General features: G+C 39.7%; 1 protein-coding gene across 1 annotated transcript in view; it reads right to left on the reverse strand.

The window, feature by feature from the left end:
- Window positions 1-596: 596 nt before the first annotated feature.
- LOC144596500 (ribosomal protein S6 kinase alpha-5-like) overlaps window positions 597-24,062 on the reverse strand; it is a 55,723-nt gene continuing 32,257 nt past the window's right edge. The window contains exons 9-17 of the mRNA XM_078404848.1: window positions 22,422-22,580; window positions 15,597-15,722; window positions 15,204-15,337; window positions 12,654-12,747; window positions 11,247-11,417; window positions 6,089-6,280; window positions 4,429-4,570; window positions 3,699-3,841; window positions 597-2,608 (exon numbers count right to left, since the gene is read on the reverse strand). Coding sequence (XP_078260974.1) covers window positions 2,357-2,608; window positions 3,699-3,841; window positions 4,429-4,570; window positions 6,089-6,280; window positions 11,247-11,417; window positions 12,654-12,747; window positions 15,204-15,337; window positions 15,597-15,722; window positions 22,422-22,580 — 1,413 coding nt within the window. The 3' untranslated portion in view covers window positions 597-2,356. The remainder of the gene's footprint in view (window positions 2,609-3,698; window positions 3,842-4,428; window positions 4,571-6,088; window positions 6,281-11,246; window positions 11,418-12,653; window positions 12,748-15,203; window positions 15,338-15,596; window positions 15,723-22,421; window positions 22,581-24,062) is intronic.

Genomic DNA, 24,062 nt, shown 5'->3' on the forward strand with positions numbered 1-24,062 from the left:
CTGAGCTATCCTCCAATTTCTTCAGTTTTATGTATTTATGGCATTGATAAGATTAATCCTGATTCTGTTTGCACTACCGAGCCAAATTACCAGCATTGTTTCCTTACAACAGTGCACAAAATGGTCATTCATATCATTGCTTTATACTGTGTATGTTATTTCATAGTTTATTCTAAAACAATGTAGGCTCAGCAAGTTTTGCTATGAATGCACATCTCTTCTGCCCATCAGCAACAACCCATATCCTATGGTGGTGGGCCTGATCTCCGATAACGAGGAGAAGGCCTACCGGGAGGAGGTGGCTGATCTGGCACTCTGGTGTCCGGACAACAGCCTCCTCTTGAATGTCACAAAAACTAAGGAGCTGATTGTAGACTTTAGAAGGGCTCAACATCCGAGGACATACACGCCACTGGAGATAAATGGGATTACTGTGGATAGGGTGAGCAGCTTTAAATACCTGGGAGTCCACATCACAGAGGATCTGACATGGACAACACACATTGCCGCACTGGTGAGTAAGGCAAGGCAGCGCTTTACCACCTCAGACAGTTGAGGAAATTCAGAGTCTCTCTGAGGATTCTTCAGTGCTTCTACTCTGGGGCTGTAGAAAGCATCTTGTCCGGAAACATCACAATCTGGTTTGGAAATAGCTCTGCCCAGGATAGGAAGGCTCTGCAGAGAGTAGTGCGTTCGGCTGAACGCACCATGGGAACTACACTCGCCCCCCTGCAGGACCTATACATCAGGAGGTGCAGATCCAGAGCCAGCAACATTATGGGGGACCCCTACCACCCCAGCAACGGACGGTTCCAGCTGCTATGGGCAGGCAAACGCCTCCGCTGTCACGCTGTGAAAACAGAGAGAATGAGACGGAGTTTCTTCCCACAGGCCATCAGGACTGTTAACTCTCATATCACCAGGGACTAATCTAATTTACTGTATTAATTTATTTTTTGTGTTAAAAAAAATAAAAAATCTATTCTGTTTGTAGTTTTAGCACAATCCGCAGGCGTTGCCACTTTCATTTCACTGCACATCTTGTATATGTATGTGACAAATAAAGTTGACTTGACTTGACTTGATTTTCATAAACACATGACTATGTCCTATTCTTGCTGCTTGGCCTGATCTGTGTTTTCTTATCTACAAACTAACATAGGAAATAGGAGAAATTGGCCATGCAATTCCTCCAACTTGCTTCATTATTGAATAATGTCACAGCTGAACGCCTGAGCACTCCTATGGAGTCTCAGTTGGCAGATATATTTCACTAGAATTGGCCTGCAGGTTTTCAACATGTCTGGACTTTGAAGCAATATATTGATCAATTTAATTTGAAAGATGACAAAAACATAGCAGACAGACTCAGACACTCACAAACTGCAAATATCCTACCCTGTCTCCCCATAATCAATACGGGTCTCAATCTACATGCTACAACCCAACCTTTGTGATCTCCCACTACCCAGCTATTCTCTCTCATATGGGTCTTTGTATTATGGCATGAGGTCTTCAAGTCATAATATGTGAGGAAAATGTCCTATATGATGCCTTTATTACTTTGTATGGGACAAATACCAAAATATCAAAATGTAAAAATAGCATTGCAACCAAGCAAATGAGGCATCATAGCAATAAAAGTGAAATGATTATGCTTCACAGTTGAGACATAGACAATCCACCACAATTTTTACTATTAACCTATTTTAGAGACAATGAACAGTTTGTCATTACGCAAAACTATGACTGAAATCTTCAATAAATTTCTTAACCGCTTTATAAAAATAATTTAAAAATACCTACATGCAGGCAACAGCTTGCACCTATTCAGCACTTTTGATACAAAAACCCCCCCAAGGTGCTGCATAGAGGCACAAAGAAAACAAACAGAGACACAAGGACTGCAGATGCTGGAATCTTAAGGAACGCACAAAGTGCTGGAGAAACCTAGTGGGTCAGGCAGCATCTGCGGAGAGAATGGACAGACAACATTTTGGGTCAGGACCCTTCTTCAGACTGATTGGAGTAAGGGGTTGATATCGAGCAGTAGTTGCAAAATAAAAAAAGGTTCAGGGTGGATAAAAGGGAGTCCAGGAGGAGAAGGAGGAATGTTGGAGGTTTCTAGGTGGAGGAGGGAGATTTTTAGGGCAAACAAGAATTGGGCAAATATGGTGCGGGAATGTGAGGCAAAACGGAGATGTAAACATTGAGAGAGTGCGAGGGGTGTGAAGTGCAGAGGGTTAGGGGGGAAATTCCACAGTGTGGGATCAAGGTGGCTAAATATACAACTATCAATCAATCTTAAAAAATAAATATTTGAAGACCTTTCTTACATTAGTTAGACAGAAGTACCTTAGAAACCTCTATTTAATGTTTCAGAAAATTGGAAGAAACACTCAGATTTTTTTGCTTGTAAAGGAACTTGGACCATGCACGTGGGAGATGCTCTCCCATGAGATTGGGATGAGGAAGAAATTGAACTTTCACTGGAACTGCTCCGTGTCTCTGTACTCGCACTACTTTTCTTCATCTTTCGCCTTTTTGCCAAATGAGCATCTTCAACACTTTGGAGGAAAAAACCTTCCCTCTTGTACTTATATAACGGCTAAGAAACAAATAACATATAAAATTATATCAAGCATAATGTCATTACAAGTGTAATATACCAGAAAATAATTTTGTGAAGATTGAGCACGTCCACCACCAATTTTCCGGCAACTGGTGGTCTGATACCTCTTGTAATGCAGACAAAATTATGAGAGCGCACTTGAAATCCCCCTCCTTCCCCCCACCCCCCCAACCCCCCCACCCACCCACAGGTCCCTCTGAAAAATATGGCACCTAGGCCAGGTGAGACGGCCCATCGCGACCTCATCGTGACTTCCGTGGCTGATTGGCGGGTTGAATTTGCCTCCTGTGGCCAGGACTCTGGCCCAGCCAGAGCTGGCAGATCTGTTCCCACAGCCGACTTCCGAAGCCAACTCTGCGGGCTGGTATCTCTCCCATTCTCTCCCGGAGTCGCTGACCTACTACACCTTGGATGATGTTGGCGACTGCAAGGGTGAAGGAGAAGGAGGAGGCGGCAAGGGAGTGGGGACCGGACAGGTGAGAAGGGAAGGAGCCCCACAGTAATCAAGCGTATCCTGTTGGTGGGGGAGGCCTGAAGAAAGCACGTCCTTTCGGGGGCTACAACGTGAGCCGCAACAATAGCCGCACCAACTGGTGAACAAGGGCTCGCTGGTGCAGACCAACGGCATTGGCTCCCAGTTTTAAGGTGAAATGACACAAAGTGCTGGAGTAACTCAGCAGAGTAAATCAGTCTGAAGAAAGGTCCCGACGTCACCTATCCATGTTCTCCAGAGATGCTGCCTGACCCTACTACAGCACTTTGTGATCTTTTGTGGATTAACCAGCATCTGCCGTTCTTTGTTTCAACTACATACAGTAATACCTTACTCAGTTATAGGAATAATCGGCAATAACGGAAACATTTCCCCCCACTATGGTTCGTTATTACGAGGGTTTACTGTACTTTACAAATATTTACATTTAAAACCTAAAATGTTATATTTTTCTTTAAAGAATATCTTTAATTTTTGCGCAAACTAATGCATGCATGTTATTCTTATTTAATAACTCAAATAATTTGGCCAGTGTTTCAGATTTAAGATTCAAGATCCTATCATAAAGCTTACCTTCAAAGAGCTGTTGGAATAACATTCAAGACTATCTGAAGATGTCAAAGGATTGGAGGACAAGCAGTAGCTTTTTTGAAACCAGTTGTTGAAACTGGAGCTATTTAATTTCAGACGAGAGTCTGGATCCACAGTCAGTAAACCTGTGGAATTTGTAAGTTAAACTTAGTACCATTCTAATTTTATTTTAAAGCTTCCTAATACGGACATTAAAAAAATGCTCATTGGTCTATGTTTATAAATAAAGAATAAATTAACTACTTACAGTGAAAAATTGATAATGTGCTATCTGGCTATTTGGGAATGGCAATGGATCTATGTCTGGTCCTCTGGGTGATGTTCTGCACACACCCATTAAACTTACCAGAGGACCCTCTTCCCCTCGCTCCTTATAACCACCCGGCTCCTTTTCCTGCATTCCCTTTAAACCCCTCCGGGGGGCAGTTTCCTGCACTCTCTTTAAACTCCCAGGGGCCTATTTCCCATGATCCTATTAAGTTCACCAGGGCCCTCTACCTTCTGTTTTCTTTAAACTTACCAGGTACACTAAAAAATATATGATAGCACTGTGTAACATCTACACGTTTATTAGGTACAAATAGGAATAACATCCAACAGTTCAGAAAATCAGCTGGTTCAATGCCTGATTATTAGAGTTTTATTGTTATTCCTAGCAATCTTGGATGACAATTTGATTGCCCTGAATAGTAAAATTTCAAAGACACATTACCTTGTACGAGTTCCTTAGCTTCTTGTGAGACATTGTTCCAGATTTTTCCCGTGAGTGTGAGGTGCCTTGTGATTTCATTAGTACTTAACATTGCTGTATTCTGCATACTTAAGAATGGAATTTGTCCCGATAACATTGTATACTAGAATACAACAAAATACACATGCATGTAAAGACTTATATGTCAAATAGAGGACCACATATTATAATGTGATATCGGTAAAAAGATCAGTTTTACAAGTAGCGTTTAAATCAGACATCATTGAATCAAATCCAAAAGTTATTTTTGATTCAAGCACCATCAGACAAGTTTTGCTAATAGTGTAAACAAACAGCTGGAGGAACTCAGCATGTCAAGCAGCATCCGAAAAGTCACCATTTTTGGGTTGAGACCCTGCATCAATTATGCTAATACTTGGTCTGACTACAATATTCTGTAATAATTTAAATGAGTGAATCTGACACTTATTTTCCTTTAATAGATAAAGTGTTGGAGTAACTTAGCGGGCCAGGCAGCTTCGAGAGATTTTGATATAACCCAGTATCTGCAGTTGTTTCCTACACTTATTCTTCCTTTTTCTGCTGTAAACTTTCTGCCGACAAATTAATCTGGATGGCCATCCAGTGTAAATTGGCAGCATTGTCATGGTAACCAAAACTCCATACATCCAAGTTGTTGCCAGTGTAATCTATAAGAGTGGACCACTGCCCAGTCTCAAGTAAGTTATGTTCTTGAGGTGAGAATGGAAATTTGGATTGGTGCAGCTGAAGAAAGGAACATCATTTTTTTTCTTCACCATTCTATTTATGAATTTATTAGCCAACCATAACCCTGACGAGTGAAGTTTGCAGAAGTGGGTCCATGAGGAAAGTAGGCAATGACATATTGCTGATGCCAGGTAATGTACCCTTTAGGATCTATTTTAGTTCCTGTGCCACTTTTAACTAACCATGTAATTGTTAAATTGTTGTAAAATCCTAAATACTTCCCTCATATTCTTCAGCTAAGAACAATGATGTGTTTACCCGCTCCTGTCTAATTTGACTCCAGATCACATTCACATTAGACTATCTGGGAAGCCACAATTCTTTATACGGCAAATAAAAAAATCAAATCCTAAGAATTTATTTAAAGAAGGCACAGACAATGAAAAGCAATTTCTGTTGAAAAAATAAAGAAAATAAAGAATCTGGAAATTATTTATGTGTTAAGATGAAGTGTTATGTACAAGCCCTAGACCAACCTCTTCCAAATCTTCACTGAAATGCCCCAATAGTTCACAGAATAAACTGGTTGATCCCATATTACTTTAAAAAAAGGCACACATAAATCAGAGTTTAAATGATAGATATGGGCATAATATTCAAACAATGTCTCATTGTGCTCCATTTGAATACTGGATGTCATTTCCATTCACTTCCATTGGAAGTGCAAGGTTGATGAATTTGCCCAGTTGACTGTATTGAATTAGAATCTGCACATGCAGTTTACTGCTACCTTTCTAAACATATTTCACCGTTACATAATTTATACATACTTAAAGCCAAATGCTGGCTCTCAACCCGTAACATTGACTATCCCTTTGCCTACACAGACGCTGCTCGATCAGTTGAGTTCTTTCTTTGTGCTACTTAATTTATAGCTGTTTTAGGTACTTACAAGTATTACTCCTAGACTCCACAGGTCGCAAGACTCATCATATCCATTTTGTTTGAAAATCTCAGGAGCTGCATAGTGTAAAGTGAAGCATGGTGTCCTCAATGGCTGGTTATCACATGGCTTAACTCTTGAAAACCCAAAGTCTACTATCTTGATTGGTGCATCAACATTCTGGTCAGCAAACAAAATATTCTGTTTGCAAAAGAAAACAAAATATTAATTTATGAATCCTTCAAATACAAATATGAAAATAGAAATTTAAATTTATGAACTTTAATTCTGAAGCATATCTGATGCAGTTCTTCGTGCATTTGTTTGACTGATCAGTTATGAGATTAAATTCCTTACATTACAGTCAGTTTATAGTCAAAATAAAATCAAAATAAATCATACAAAGTAACCATTCACATTATATCAAAACTTGATCATTTAAAGTACCTGGGCAATTAAAGTACATTTAAAAAATTTATTTGATATATACACAACAAATTCAAATAAAACTGATGAATCTTTTTAAATATTTTAAATACTGGAATTAGTTAATTTGAGTGACAGTACTTTGAATTCTCAAACCAATTTTAACTAAATTTTTCTGGATAGGGCTAATTGTTAGTTTAGTTTTTTAGTTTAAAGATACAGCACGGAAACAGGCCCTTCGACCCACAGAGTCTGTGCTGACCAGCGATCCCCGCACACTAACACCATTCTACACACTGGGGACAATTTACCATTTTACCGAAGACAAACCTAGTTGTCGTAGATCATTGTGAGTACACGTGTAAATCTAAATTTCAACAGGGCCTTGAATAAAGAGAGTTGGGGAAAGCTCCAATCATAATAGTATAAACAAACCTTACTAATAACATTACATCAAAGCACAACTACTATCACTATTTTGCCAGAAAGACAAGAATGCGTGGCAATGCTTCAATCTGATCAGTGTCACTGTTTAGATTGTTCATATCCGAGCACGACACCACCAGGATTTCCATTAAGCACCGTTTAATTTACTCTGTATTTTCCATCACCCTGGACCAAAAATATAACAGCAACTCAAACACTGTTACAAAGAAAACCAATGTTGTAGGATTAAATGACATTGCAAAGAAAGCTCTTTTCAGTCAGCACCCAACCAAAAGCAGCTGCAGAGTGTCCAAAGTTCACTGTAATTAATTAGCATCTGTGAAAAGATACCAGGGCCGAATGGCCTAATTCTACTCCTATAACTTGTGAGCTTGTGAACACTTGGTACCTCTACCAGAAAACAATGGGACAGTTCAATGAGAACAGCCGGATGATTCAGAATTAGCCGTAAATAAAAAAACATTCTTGGAGTGGGCACTTTATCATGTCTCGAGAGCAGAAAATACAGCTCCATGGATACCCAAAAGCTAAGGTGCAACTAAAATATTGCCCCCTGGAAAACAGATGATGGGTGGAAAAAGAGCAGGTGATCCAGCAACCAGCCAATAATCACTGTGCAGGCATTTTTCAGCATTGTTAAAGCTACAAATTATAGCTCCGATATCCAAAGGGCTTACTCCTTGAAGAGCCAAGGATAGAAGTACTATTTTCAAGGACAGAGAGCCAGTTAGCATCTGTTGAATGGAATACCTCAAATAACTCCTGAATGGAGACTCTGTATTTGACGCATGTCTCCTTGATTTCTATTTCACTATCCAGCCAACTTTCAAAAGTCAAGAGTGTTTTATTGTCATATGTCCCAAAACAGGATAATGAAATTCTTACTTGCAGCAGCACAACTGATACAGTTTGTAAACATAACACTCTGTAAGCCCACAATAAGCAACAAAAGAAAGTTCAGTATATATATAAAATAATAGACAAATAAATAAACAAACAATAGTAGTGCAAAGACAAAGATAATGTCCCAAGTCTATGTAGTTCTGAACTTGTTTGGTGGTAGTAGCATTTAATAGCCTGATGGTTGTAGGGAAGAAGCTGCTCCTGAACTTGAACCTGGATGTTCGGGTGGCACAGTGGCATAGTGGTACAGTTGCTGCCTTACAGTGTCAGAGACCAGAGTTCGTCCCAACTAGGGGGGCTGTCTACGGAGATTGTAGGTTCTCCCTGTGACTGCATGGGTTTTCCCCAGGTGCTCCGGTTTCTACCCACATTCAAACACATACAGGTTTGTAGATTAATTACCTTCAGAAAAATTCTAAATTGTTCTTAGTGTGTAGGATAGTGCTATTGCACTGGGTGATCACTAGTCTACGCGAACTCGGTGGGCCGAAGGGCCTGTTTCTGCACTGTGTCTCTAAAGTCTAAAGCTACAGTTTTCAGATTCCTATATCTTCTTCCTGATGGCAGGAGTGAAATGAGATTGTGGTCAGGGTGGTGTGGGTGGTATCTCACCAGCAGTCCAACCCAGCAACAGACTGAAAGATCCTTGTGCCAGTAGTAAAATTGAAACCAGATGGTATAATGGATGAAGTTCTAAAACTTGGCAATGAAGAACTTCTAACACAATTTATAATCCCATATGCCTCATCTGCGAAGAGGAGGATATTCCAAAATACTGTAATCATGATTATCTTTAAGAAAGGAAGTAAGTGCTCAAGATTGTACTCCCAGAGAAGTAGGAGGCATTCCACCACCGATCTTCTGTGCAAAGTGGGAATAGACTGCAATGAGTTCATTGGGAGGGACCCATAATTGCCAGTGATACTGCCTGCCTTTGCTTTGCAGCCCATTTATGGGTGGCACAGTGGTTTCAATCCTGACCTCAGGTGTTCTCTGTGTGGAATTTGCATGTTGTTCCTGTAACCACATGGGTTTCCTCCCACATCCCAATGAAGTGCGGGTTGGTAGGTTAATTGGCCTCTGTAAAAATTGCGCCCTGTGTGTAAGGAGCAGATGTGAAACATAGAACTAGTGTGAATGGCTCATCAATGGTTAGTGTGGACTTGATGGGCTGAAGGACCTGTTTCCAGGCTGTATCTCTAAAACTAAAACAAAAATAACATTTAATAGAGAGCTTTAAAGTTATGAAAGGTTTTAAATTTTTTAATGTGTTAAACTAATTTCCACTTGCAGGGAGATTAATACGAAAGCACATATTCAGGTAATTGTCAAAAGAACCAGACCAAAATTTATTTTGTTTTGTTCTCATCTCAAGATGCATTGGGAATACAATGCTTGAAGTGGCGGTAAAAGAAATTCTATTGTAACTATCAAAAGATGGCATATGTGTAGGAAGGAAATGCAGATGCTGGTTTAAACCAAAGATAGACACAAAATGCTGGAGTAACTCAGCGAGGCAGGCAGCATAGCTGGAGAGAAGGAATGGGTCTGAAGAAGGGTCTCAACCCGAAACGTCACCTATTCCTTCTCTCAAAAGATGGCATATACCTGAAAAGAAAAATTCTTCAAGGTATGAGAAATAGCACAGCTGTGTTTGGATGGCATTGACATCAAAACTTTAATAATAGGATATCTTTTTCAAATTGCTATCACAGAGTGGGCTACATGGCTTAATTCTTACATAACACTGCATCATAGAAGCAGGCCACTCTGCCAGTAGTCTTTGCTGTTTATGTTCCATCCAGAGCTCCTTATTTCATCAAGCTTCCAGTTTATCATTTTACTCCTTTGTGTTTCTTTCCCTTCATGTACCTATTACGAATTTCTTTCAATGCATCTTTGTAATTTGACTTTACTGTTTAGATTGGTATTTCATATTTTAATAACTAATTGCACAAAGATTTTCTTCTGAAATCTTTATTAGATTTACAAATTTACTTAATACAAGACGGGCGTGGACCTATTGGGTCCAAACCTCTCCTGTGGGCCCGGCAAGCCCCCGTTGGGTCCAAACCACTCCTGCGGACCCGGCAACCCTCCCCCAACTGACGACCCGTAGACCCGTTACCGACTGGGGAGGGTCCCCCGGGGCCAGGGGCGGGCGAGGTGGGAGAGGAAAGGGGAGAGGGAGGCGCTCACCCTGCCCCTGGGCGGCCATCACGACGTCCAGAGCGACCCGTTGGGTGCAAACTTCCCCTGCAGCGGCAGCTCGACGGCGACAGCCGTTGCTTTGTGCGGGAAGAAGCCCTGGCGGACAACCAGCGTGCTTTGAGCGCACGAGCAGATCCGGCGGCCATCTTACGTAAGTATTAGATCAATGTGCCCCAACTGCGCAGGCATGTTGGGTTCCCATTGTGACGTCGAACACGGAGGTATTAGTGCGCAGGTGCGGCTGACAGGCAGGGCAAGTGGAAAAGGGATTTATTAAAGTTTAAAAAGTGATTTTTAAAGTTTAAAAAGTGAATAACTTTAAAAATCTAACAACCATATGAACCGCAGGCCAATGGTGAGTAAGGTGGGCCTAAAATAGTTGCACTATCGTGTAGCGTTTTGGCTGTTTTTCGGGAACGTACAATCAAACAAAGCGACAAACAAACAAACAACAAGATGAGAGTTTTAGTGATATATATATAGATTTATGGCACCAATATTTCAATTTGTCTACTCGAGTAAACATATTTTCTCCGTCAACCTTGTCAAATATCTCCATACCTTAGAAGTCCTCCAAAAGATCATGCCTCAAACTTCTCTTTTCAGAGGCCCAGCCTGTTCAATCTTTCCTGGTGAAACTTATAACTTATAATTTCTACCAGCATCAATTTCATTCTTCTTTATCTTTGTTTCTGTATCCATGCTAGCAGTAAAAGGGATGTGAACTGTGCCTATTATTCCAAATGTTGCCTCATCAATGTTTTGGACATTAGCCCAACTGATCAAGGTCCTGCTGTAATTTTTGATAACAAAAACTACAGCAGGATCTATGGATTTGATACTTGAATCCATTGATCTCTTTGCTCTTCTGGCCCATTTTTAAAGGACACCACTGTGATAAGCTGTATAGAATATTCTACCTGTAATTGCAAGTCAGTTATCATGTATTTTATTTAATATGTGAATGCCCTCCATTGGTGCTATTGCTCATTTTATGAGGAAGAATATTCAGCAGGAACCATGAACCTGCACTTAGCTTTTAATTCTTCAGATCATTTGGAAGTGAATTGCTTTCTTTGATTTGTATTAAGTGGTAAAATAAAACATGGGTTAATATTAGTTTCCAATTTACAATTCGGGAACACAATTATTTGAAATGTATTCAAGAGTATACATATACCTCTGGTTTTATATCTCTGTGCACAATTCCACAGTGATGCATAAAACGAATTGCAGACACGAGCATTCTCATAATTCTGCTGGCTTCAGATTCACTGAAGTGCTTCCTGGTTTTAATGAGTTCGAAAAGCTCACCTCCTCTCAACAACTCCATAACTAAGTATGTGTGCATCTAGGGAGAAGAACAAAACTGAATCATTATTGAGTTAGAAATGAAAAAATTACACCATCACATTTACCATACATAAAGATTTCAGAATTTAGTCTTTATCACTATAGGATATGTAAATAGAGTTTGCAAAACACAAGAGGCTAGTAAGACTCAAATATATAATTTTATATTTGAAAACATTTTCAAGTAAAGGTGATTAATTGCATATAGCAGATGTAATAACTACAGTTAAGAGCTAATGCAATGGCAATTGACCAATTCACATATTATTGGCAATAGTTTTATAGTTCCCTTAAACAAAAAAGAATTTCATAAGAACTTTGTGGTTTGCAAGTCAGATCTTTCTGTGCATGTGTTTGTAATTTTGCACATTCAAGTTGGGCAGTTAGCTACTGTTATTTTTTATCAACAGATTTTCTTGGATAAACATACTTCTAAAACAGGTCAAAGCATTTTTATTGGAAGCACTGTTGTGAGAATGCCTTGTGATAATATGGTCGATCAGAAATTTGAAAGAAAACAAACTGTCAAAGAGAAGAATGTCAAATTTAAAAGAAATAAAAAACAATTCAAAATCTTCAAAACCAATTTGTTTCTAAATACTCAACAAAACGTTAATTAGAGTAACAAACAGTTTGTTGGAGGTACTCAGTGGGTTGAGCAGCAGGAATGGAATGGTCAAACTTTCGGGTCAAAACCCTACTTCAGGACTGAGGGTGGAGAGGGGAGAGAGTGCATAAAAGAGAGGGGAATTGGTGAGGTAGGAGCTGGAGGTGATTGATGGGTAGAGGAAGAGTGAAGAATAATAAACAGGCCGAGCTAGGCGGGGAGGGTGTGTGGAGATGGGAGACAGAAGCAAGTGGATCATAGATGGAGCCAGGTGGTCGGTAGGTTGGGAGAGGAGAGAGGGTGAATGCAAGGACAGTTGCTAGAGTGTGATAGGGTGAGGTTGGAGGAGGGGCAGGTGAGTTTTTATCTCACCTGAAAGGGCTGTTTGGGTCCTTCTGCAATTAGTTCTTACATTTAATGCAAGGTAAATTCTGGCACTTTCCACACTCACTCTTGATGCAGGGTTTTGACCTGAACTGTTAACCATTCCTTTCCATCCACAGAAACAGCTTTTTCAGCAGAGTGTTTGTTGCTCTAGATTGCAACATCTGCAGTATCATGTATCTCCAGATGATGTTAATTAATATGTATGTTTTATTTTAGATTTACACTCTGTTTTTACTTTACCTGGTCATGATAAACTTCATACAGCTTAACAATGTTGGGATGAGCCCCCAAGTGCTTCAGTGCTGCAGTCTCTCTCTGTGTACAGAGTTCCATTCTAAACAAAACATGGCATGTTAGGATTCATACTTTACAACTGGATGGAAGACAAACTATAATGTACCTAAAAAAGCATCACCAGATAATGATGCATCAAAATCAGCTTACAAAAGGTGCTTGAGATGCATGCATCACAAAAAATTATGGAAACAATTTGCTAGCTCCAATCAAGTGAGCAAGCATTTTGCCCATGCTTATTAATTCACAACTTTAAAAATATAGCAAAATTTGTGCTACTAACTTCTTGGTACATTGATCATGTTACAGCAACATATCACTCCTGGACAAACTCGATGTTTTCTATGCTCATTTCAAGAGGGAGATCAACATTGTAATTCACGACTTCCCGACCCTGATGACAATGTGATCTCATTCTCCGAGACCGATGTCATGAGGGTGAATTGTCGGCCTTGATGGTGTATCCATTCTTAAAGCACACATGAGCCAAATGGCTGGTGTTTTCATGGACATCTTCAGCCTCTCTCTACAATGACACCTGCTTTAAAAGGACATCCGGAATACCAGTGCCCAAGAATAGCAAGGTGACAAGTTTCAATGAATGCCAACTGGTGGCTTTCTCGTGCGTTGTGATGAAGTGCTTTGAGAGGTTTGCTATGAAACATATCACCTCCTGCCCTAATAAGGTCCTGGACCACTACAATCTGCCTTTTGCCACAACAGAACATCATCACAGCAGATATAATCTCACTGGCTCTACACTATGCACTAGACCACTTGGACAACAAGAACATGTCAGGCTGTTGTCCTTTGACTACAGTTCAGTGTTGAACCCTATCATCCCCTCTAAACCTATTGTCAAATTCAGGGAACTGGGTCTCTGCTCAATACCTAGGGATTGAATCTTTGACATTCTCATTGTCAGACCTCAAACAGTACAAATTGGCAACAATGCCTTCATCTCACTGACCATCAGCACAGGAGCACATATGTGCTCAGTTCCATCTTCACTCTTTCTAAACCCATGGCTGTGTAGGCAGATACAGCTCCAATACCATCTATAAATTTGTCAATTGGGCCGTCATTGTTGGATGAATAAATGGTAATGATGCATCGTAGTACAGGAAGGAGATTGATAATCTGATTGAGTGGTGCCAGAACAATAATCTTGCTCTTAAGATTAACAAGACCAAGGAACTGATTGTTGATTTTAGGAAGGGAAAGCCAAGAATCCATGAACCTGTCCTCATTGGCGAGATGGCGGTAGACAGAGTCAAACGGCTTCAAGTTCCTGTGTGTGCATCTCTGAAAATCTGTCTTGTGCCCAGCATATTGATGCAATCACAAAGAAAGCTCATCAACGTCTCTATTTCCTCAGAGGTTTGAGGAGAATACGCCATCAAACTTCTATAGATGTACCTTAGAGAGCATACCGACTGGTTGCTTCACAGCCTGGTTCGGTAACTTGAATGCCCAAGAACGAAGGAGCCTGCAAAATATAGTTATTACCCAGTCCAACACGGGTATTGACTTCCCCACCATCTACAGGAAGCGTCGCCTCAAGAAGGCAACTAATATCATCAAAGACCCACACCATCCTGGCCACATGTTCATCTCACTGCCACCATCAGAAAGAACCTAAAGGATTCTGAGAATCGTGACCTCCAGGCTCAACAACAGCTTTTTCCTATCAACCATCAGACTCTTGAATCACACTGCAGTATCCTAACCGCAACCCTGCTTCAACAATGAACTACTTTGTATAGACTGCACGACTTGCTTCGCCTTGCACCTTTATGTATGGATACCTGGCATATCTGACAATTTATTGTATTATTGTTTCTTGAATATTTATTTGTTGTGATATTGTGTTAATTTGCCTGCATAAGCTACAGCAAGTAAAAATTTCATTGTGCATATGACAATTAAACACTTTTCACTCTAAATGTAACCTTTTGTCTTTTGTGTGATTCCCTACTCTTCTTTACTCTTCCTTACTCCTCGTCCCATGCAACAGACTGCGCAATCCTGCCAGTTTAAGCAATAATTATTTATCTATGAATCTCTATACCTTGCCTCATAAGTTGAATGGCTTTTAAAAGGGGTGAAACAAATAGATGTACCTATCCTGACACAGACTGCTGAGGCTATTTGGTAGTTTGTCAAGAGAATAAAGTCAAGAGTGTTTTATTGTCATATGTCCCAAAACAGAATAACAAGATTCTTGTTCTAGATACGTCTGGGTAATTTGTAAAGAGTAAGGTTCAATTCTGGTATTGTCCTTTTTCTAAACGCTATTTTAAAACAATGAACCATCAGATTTAGCTTGATCTGACACTTTATATTGGTTGTTTCTTTTAAAATAAAACATTTTCAGAAAAGCTAAAATCATACTTAAGACAATTTTAATTCTTTTAAAATCAATCCTTAATTATTGTCTGAAAATTTTGATGTGAACATAATTTTCTTCTTTTTGATAAGCCTATTAATTATTACCGCCTGCTGATGATTTTCACACAATATTCCTGTCCAGTCCTCTTATGCCGGCATTTCCTACAAACAGAAAAGCTTCCTTCACCAAGAGGTTTTTCTTTCAGGTTCATTTCATAGTTTTGGTAAAACATGGAATCCTACACAAATAGAAATTAAAATCAATTTAGTACATGGTTAAAAGGTTTCAGAATGAAAATATGATCTCTTTATTCAGTTAAGAGCCTGATCCTAAAAATATGAAGCCATTGTTTTTGCAAATGTGTATTCCAAAGCACATCACTATTTTATGATTTTGTAAAAATATATTTGAACTTATCTTCAAATCATATTACCAAAGCATTGTGTTGTGTTTCTATACAAAACAGAATATCCGAGAGTAATTATAAGCTCTCCAACCTTTGTCATGGCACTGCATGCAGCTGTACTGCTGCCTGGTCTTTCTGTGGTCATTTGCAGATTGCATGTAGTATTCATTATAGCATTTCGATTAAAGAGTATTGAAGGTGCCACAAATGAGTAACCCTGTGTACAGAAGGAGCAGTAACATGAATACTCATACGCGATTAAGCATGAATCCTAATAAACATGTAAAAATTCCCAACTTAAAGATGCTCTCTGACTTTCAGCCCCTTCAGAATGTGAGTGTCATAGAGTCATAAAGTCATAAAGCATGGAAACAGGCCTTCGACCCAACTTGCCCACACCAGCCAACATGTTCCAGCAACACTAGTCCCACCTGTCTGCGTTTGGCCCATATCCCTCCAAACCTATCCTATCCATGTACCTGTCTAACTGTTTCTTAAATGTTACGATAATCCCTGCCTCACCACCCCTTGTGTGAAAAAGTTATCCCTCTGATTCCTATTCATTCTTTTCCGCTTCACCTTAAACCTAGGTCCTTGGGTCTTCGATTCCCCTACTCTGGGCAAGAGATTCTGTGCATCTACCCAAACTATTCCTCTCATGATTTTATACATCTCTATAAAATCACCCCTTATCCTCTCGCGCTCCAATAGTCCCAGCCTGCTCAACCTCTCCCTATAGCTCAGGCCCTCGAGTCCTGGTAACATCCTCGTGAATCTTCTCTGTACATTTTCCAGCTTGACAGATATATTTGCTATAGACACAGAAACATAGAAAATGGGTGCAGGAGTAGGCCATTCGGCCCTTTGAGCCAGCACTGCCATGCAATATGATCATGGCTGATCATCCAAAATCAGTACCCTGTTCCTGCTTTCCACCCATATCCCTTGATTCCATTAGCCTAAAGAGCTATATCTAACTCTCTCTTGAAAACATCCAGTAAATTGGCCTCCACTGCCTTCTGTGGCAGAGCATTCAACAGATTCACAACTCTCTGGGTGAAAATGTTTTTCCTCATCTCAGTCCTAAATGGCCTACCCCTTATTCTTAAGCTGTGACCTCTGCTTCTGGACTCCCCCAACATCGGGAACAATTTTCCTGTATCTAGCCTGTCCAATCTGTTAAGAATTGTATATGTTTCTATAGGATCCCCTCTCATCTTTCTAAATTCCAGTGGATATAAGCCCAGTCGACCCATTCTTTCTACATATGTCACTCCTGCCATCCCGGGAATTAACCTGGTGAACCTACGCTGCACTCTCTCAATAGCAAAAATGTCCTTCCTCAAATTAGACGACCAAAACTGCACACGATACTCTAGGTGTGGTTTCAACAGGGCCCCGTACAACTGCAGTAGGACCTCCTTGCTCCGAGACTCAAATCCTCTCGCTATATAGGACAACATGCCATTTGCTTTCTTCACTGCCTGCTTTACCTACATGCTTACTTTCAGTGACTGATGTACAAGGACACCCAAGTCTTGTTGCACCTCTCCTTTTCCTAATCTGACACCATTCAGATAATAATCTGCCTCCTTGTTCTTGCCACCAAAGTGGTTCAGTTCACATTTATCCACATTATACTGCATCTGCCATGCATTTGCCCACTCACCCAATCAATCCAAGTCACCCTGCAGCCTCACAGCATCTTCCTTGTATTCACACTGCCACTTGTGTCATGCGCAAACTTGGAGATGTTACATTTAATTCCTTCGTCTAAATCGTTAATATACATTGTAAATAACCGGGGTCCCAGCACCGAACCTTGCGGCACCCCACTAGTATGAGCCTGCCATTCAGAAAAGGACCCGTTAATTCCTACTCTTTGCTTCCTGTCTGCCAACCCGTTCTCTATCCATGTCAATACATTACCCCCAATACCATGTGCTCTAATTTTGCACACTAATTTCTTGTTTGGGACCTTATCAAAGGCTTCAGAAACACCACATCCACTGCACTCTCCCTTATTCATTCTACTTGTTACATCCTCCAAAAATTCCAGATTAGTCAAGTATGATTTCCCCTTCATAAATCCATGCTGATTTTGACTGATCCTGTCACTGCTTTCCAAATGCGCTGCGTTACATTTTTAATAATTGACTCAAGCATCTTCCCCGCTCCTGATGTCAAGCTAACTGGTCTATAATTCCCAGTTTTTTCCCTCCCTCCTTTCTTAAAAAGTGGGGTTACATTAGCTACCCTTCAGTCTACAGGAACTGATCCAGAGTCTATAGAACTTTGGAAAATGATCACCAATGCATCCACGATTTCTAGGGCCACCCCCTTGAGTACTCTGGGATTTAAACCATCAAACCCTGGGAATTTATCTGCCTTCAGTCCCAACAGTTTACCTAACACCATTTCCTGACTAATGTGGATTTCCTTCAGTTCCGCCTTCCTAGTATTTCTGGCAGATTGTTTGTGTCTTCCTTTGTGAAGACAGAACCAAAGTACTTGTTTAATTGGTCTGCCATTTCCTTGTTTCCCGTTATAAATTCACCTGTTTCTAACTGTGAGGGACCTACATTTGTCTTCACTAATCTTTTCCCCTTCACATATCTATTGAAGCTTTTACAGTCAGTTTTTATAGCTTTCTTTCATGTTCCATTTTCCCCTTAATTAACCCCTTTGTCCTCCTCTGTTGAATTCTAAATTTCTCCCAATCCTCTGGTTTGCTACTTCCTCTGGCCAATTTATATGCCTCTTCTTTGGATTTAACACATTCCCTAATTTCCCTCGTTAACCACAGTTGAGCCACCTTCCCTGTTTTATTTTTACGCCAGAAAGGGATGAACAATTGTTCTAATTCATCCATGTGATTTTTCAATCTTTGCCATTGCATATCCACCGTCAACCCTTTTAGTATCATTTGCCAGTCTATCCTAGCCAATTCCCAACTCATACCATCGGAGTTACCTTTCTTTAAGTTCAGGACCCTTGTCTCTGAATTATCCGTGTCACTCTCCATCTTAATGCAGAATTCTACAATACTATGGTCACTGTTGCCCAAGGCGCTTTGCACAACAAGATTGCTAACTAATCCTTCTTCATTGCACAATACCTAATCTACGATGGCCTGCCCTCTAGTTGGTCCCTCTACATAGTGGGTTCGAAAACCATCCCGGATACACTACAGGAAATCCTCTTCCTCATTGTTGTTACCAATTTGATTAGCCCATTCTATTTGTAGATTAAAGTCACCCATGATAAGTGCTGTACCTTTGCTGCATGCATCCCTAATTTCCTGTTTGATGCTATCTCCAAACTCACTATTGCTGTTTGGTGGTCAGTACACAACTCCAACAATCGTTTTCTGCCTTTGGCTATTTCGCACTATAACATGGTGCCCAGAACTGAACACAATATTCTAAATGCGGCCTCACCAACATCTTATACAACTGCAACATGACCACCCAGCATCTTTATTCATGCTTGGATTTTTTTTCCCCCTATGATTTTTTTCCAGAACCTGGAATGTGTTATAAATTGTTTAGAAATTTCTTCCAACAGAGTTGTCTGCCATTGTTATTTCCAAAATCATAAAAATATGTATAATATAAAAATGGCAAGTGTTCCTCAAAAATGCTTACAAATACTTCCAGACCACCTTAAAGAATAACTAATGAAACAAAAACTCAATTTTAATACCACTACTACAGTCAGTTATTTTAATTTACTTTATCTTCAAGATCAGATTTTTGCCATTCAGGCCAACAATTGTGAAATAAATAAGTTGTTGGATGAAGTTTGCATAGAACGTTAAACAAGAGAATCTGGACCCAAGTCAGAAAACGGAAAGATCGGAAGCAACATCATCTATATACTAAAACTCTTGTTTGTTTGTTCCTGAACTACGGCCAAAACGGTACAATTTTAGGCCCACCTTACTCACCGTCATCCCCTTGGTGCTAATGGAAGAAGTTTCATTGAAATCGGTGTTATATTTTTTAAGTTATTCACATTTTAAAGTTTAAATCTATCTCCTAGGGAGGGAGGGAGGGCTTGGAGGGAGGGGGGAGGATGAAGGATAAGGGGGGTTGAGGGGGATGGAGTGGGGGGGAGGGGAAGGGAGGAGGGAGGGAGGGAGGGAGGAGGAGGGGGAAGGGGAGGGAGGGGGGAAGGGGAAGGAAGGGAGGATGGGGGAGGGAGGGAAGGGGGGAGAGGGGAAGGGGGAGGAGAGGGTGCTGCACCAATGCAGGAGAGGTTTGGGCCCAACAGGTCCACTTGGTCTAGATTTGTACAGAACTCCCCCTGTCCTCACCAACTTCATAACTTAATATCGGCTGAGGTCGGCTCACAGCAACCTCAGGAGCTTCAGGTGATCAGATTCATTAACCACATTAAACAAAAACAAGGATAGTTGCTTTTGTAGATCACTGAGAGGTATTACAAATTATGCTTTCAGATGAAGTTTAAACAATTAAATTAAGTTAAAATACATGTTTTCATAGCCAAGCATGCAAGTGTCAGAAAGGTTATTTGCTCTGCTAAATTCCCTAATAACAATCCTGCTTGTTAAAGAATTTCAGTTTTGGGGTCACATAATTGACACTTCCTAAACTTTAGTTATGAGTAATGGCAAAAAATGATATTTATATCATCTGAACCATCGCAAGTTAACTTTAGAGTTAACTTAAACTCTGCATTTTTTTAATGTCATTTTTCAGATATTTAAAAAAATTCGGAAATACTTGGGAGATTTCTGTCACGTTACCTCAAAAATAGAATCACTTCAGAAATGTCTGTTTCTGATACATTTTGCAGTAATCCTGAGATATATATATTTTGCAGATGGCTGTCTGAAGGAAACCATCATCGGTTTCATTTTTGATAATTTAGTCTATACCCTTTACGCAGTGAAGTGGTAATTTCATTCTTGCAGCTCAACTGATCTGTAGATTTTCAATAAAACATCATACACTCTGAAATAATCACTCCGTAAAAAAACTCGCTCTTCTGAAGAGATGGAATAATTAATAGCAATCATCCAAATAAAATTTATCTCACAATAAATTTGTCGTGACACTCGCTGATAGGAATAGAAAGAGAGAGATACAAGGAGAGCATAAAAAGTAATGACAGAGGTTATGCCCCACCAACCACGCAATAAGCTACATTGTGACTAAATATTTATCTTCAAAGGGATATTTGGACTTGGATCCGAATTCTCTTAAGTTTCTATGCAAACTTCATCCAACAACTTATTTAATTCCCAATTGATGGCTTGATTGGTAAAAATCTGATCTTGAAGATAAAGCCTTCTTTAAAGGAGACCAATGTGACTAAAGATCCAAAAAATATCGAGGATGGTTTGTACTTGAGAGAGACCTACGCAAAAAGAGCCTCCATCATAAACCTTTAGCGAAACAGAACGAACCAGTACATCTTTACCATTAAATTTGTAGAAGGAGATGATAAAAAAATATTTTGTTATGTTTTTGAGCCTTGCCTTTAGGAATGTTGCAGCCTTCATAAGAACACAGATGGCACAATTTCAGTTACCTGATTTTAAGAGGGATACAAACATACATATAAATGGACAAATGGAGTTGTAGGACTAGGGCACTCAAATCCTCAAGCCTTTCAACTATCCAATAATATCATGGGTGATATAACTGTATATTTAACTCTGCATGGTGTCTTATCTCAATCGTAATAGATCACCTCTTATTTTGTAAACAGCTCTGCCATAAGAGGAAACATTTTCTCCACATCCATCTTGTCAAAAACACTGGATCTTCTGTGTTCAATCAAGTCCTCTATCACTTTTCTAAACGAATACAAACCCAGCCTGTCCAGCTTTTCCCCATATTACAGGCCACCCATGTCAGGGTTTAATCCAATAAATCATATCTGAACTGCTACCATAGCTTCTTTAAATGAGACCAATGCTGAACACAGTATTCAGATGTGATTCCACTGAAGCATAACTTTCCTACTTTTGTATTCGATTCCCCGAGCAATAAATTATAATTTTCCGCTAGCTTTCTTGATTACTTGCTGTTGCTACATGTCCACCACGTGTCCTCTTCACAATTTATTTTCCAAAGTATCCTTGTGAATGTAAATTTAGCACAATGGAGAGAGTTCAGAGAAACTTTACTTGGTGATTCATGGGATGCAGGGAATACTTTACAAGAAAAAGGTTGAGCACATTAGCCTTATAATCATTCGATGTTAGTAGAGTGAGAAGCAACCTTATTGAGTGATTCTTGGCGCGGTGCACAGGGTAGATACCAAAAGAATGTTTTCCCTTTAGGGGGAAGCTGGAAGGTAGAACTAGGAAGCATAGCCCCAGAACAAGACATCACACATTTAAAATGGAAATGAGAATGGATCTTTTCCTCTCAGATTGTTTGTGAATCTTTGGTGTTTTCTTCCCCATAGGAGATGGAGTCATTAAATATATTCAACTCTGAGACAGATATTTTTGGATAATAGAGTAGGCAAAGGTTTGACAGGAAGTTGATTATACAGGATGGCATTACAAGTTTGAGGGGCTAGATGGCTTACTCCAGACATTAACATGTTGTAAATATGTGGTGAATTTTCTGTCCAGTGAAGTACTGCCCTATAGGTTGGCCATTACTTAATTAGACATGTAATTGGAGGTACTGTGTGTAAGATTATCAATCCCACCTGATATAAGGCATCTCTTTCTTTCAAATTCCACCATGTAAGTTGTTATTGGTGTTCATAATACAATGGAATTTTATTCCTTGTTATCTATCATAAGGAGGAATATTAGATGCATTCTACCTATGATTTTCTTATAGTAATATCCCTAAGCAAACTCACTTGCGCATGCAAAATTTGAAAAAGTTATTGCATAGGGAAGTAAAATCTTTTGATGATGTACCTTAAATAGATCAGTATGTTGAGGAACAGCAGCAGGAGAATAGGCTGGATCCATTCTTGTAAACTCCTCTGCAAAGTTGCTGACATCAAGTTCATTTTGAATGATAGGTTTGATTGGAGGTTCAATTGTTTTGTTTGCTAGGTCTGTCCAGTTTAATCCCTACAGATAAATGTGAAAACATATATTAAAGGAAAATCTAAATCTAGGCTTTGTAGGGCACTCTCCGGATAAGTAGGTTTCAATAATGCAGTGATAGAATGGTACCTTTATGTATTCAATGCCACATTTATCTTTACACATGTTCCCATTTCCCAATTGGGCTCCAACCTCCTCCACATGCCTCCTTTCTATCCACCAACCCTACTTGCTTAAACAATCCAAGGTTCCAATCTACCAGCTCGCTTTCCAGCCCTATAGCCATTGACCAAGCCATTGCCACCACTGAAATATGCAACTATCTTGAAAACCGTAGTGCAGTATTACTTCATTATTTGGGTCATTATGGTAGTGTATATAATTGCCTAATAATCTCTATGGGGCATTTGAAGGGAAGCACGCACCCAGCCAGATCTTCCAATCAGATGTCTCATTGTCTGAACCTTGCACATTCCCTCCCAGATGCTTCCCCAAATATGGATAGAAATTTCCCACCTTTCAATTAACCTGCCACCCAGACACAAAGAACTCACTCTCTCCCAGGATTTCATTCAGTCAGAGGCATCTTGCTATTCAGCAGTCAAGGTTTGTCAAAAGAGGAGACCCTTCAATGATAGACCAGAAGATAAGACAAGGGACAAGAGACCACCAAGGAACCTGCTTTGCCTGCAATTGCTGGTTCATGAATTGGTTGACCATTGATACAATGAAAATATCCCTGTTACCCCTTGCACAGTTTCTGTGCTGCTCCACAGATAAGAACAGTTGTCAAAATGGAAGGTAAATATGCTCACTATTTCAATTACTGCTTATGCTTCCAAACTATTTTAGAGATAGTTTGTAAGCAAATAGATAGAATGTGCAATTGTTCATGGTCATTCAGACAATTTTTTGCATAAACATCACAAACTTCATAAAACCCATTGTCATCTGTCAAAGCATTGCAAAGAATTACTGCAAGAGAGATGATCCCCGCTGGATAACAGAAATGAGTGACTAATGGATCACACACATTTAATGGGATAATAATATTTTAATCTAGACATGAATAACAAAAAAAAGCAGGGGTTTTTTACCACAAAGGATATAAATTTCATAAAGGAGTTTTGCAATTAAGCCAATGTCTTGCACAAAGCCTTGTCTTTCAAAATGTTGACAAAGGAATTTTATTTTATTCAATATTTTTCTGCTTTCAGAAAATGCGACTAATGAACTTAATAGCGGGTAAAAACAAATCCTAAGACAACTAACTATTAGAACTTATAATGTCCATAATTAGCAAATTTCAAAGCGTTCTACTTACTCCAATATTCCTGGGCACAACTTTCTGATCTGTCATCTACAGTTAGTTATAGTTTTTTTAGTTTTAGAGATACGCCGCAGAAACAGGCCCTTCGGCCCACCGGATCTGCGCCGACCAGCAATCCCCACACATTAACACTATCCTACTCACACTAGGGACAATTTTACACTTACACCAAGCCA

This window comes from Rhinoraja longicauda, chromosome 9 (assembly GCF_053455715.1).
Source record: "Rhinoraja longicauda isolate Sanriku21f chromosome 9, sRhiLon1.1, whole genome shotgun sequence".
Classification (NCBI taxonomy): Eukaryota; Metazoa; Chordata; class Chondrichthyes; order Rajiformes; family Arhynchobatidae; genus Rhinoraja; species Rhinoraja longicauda.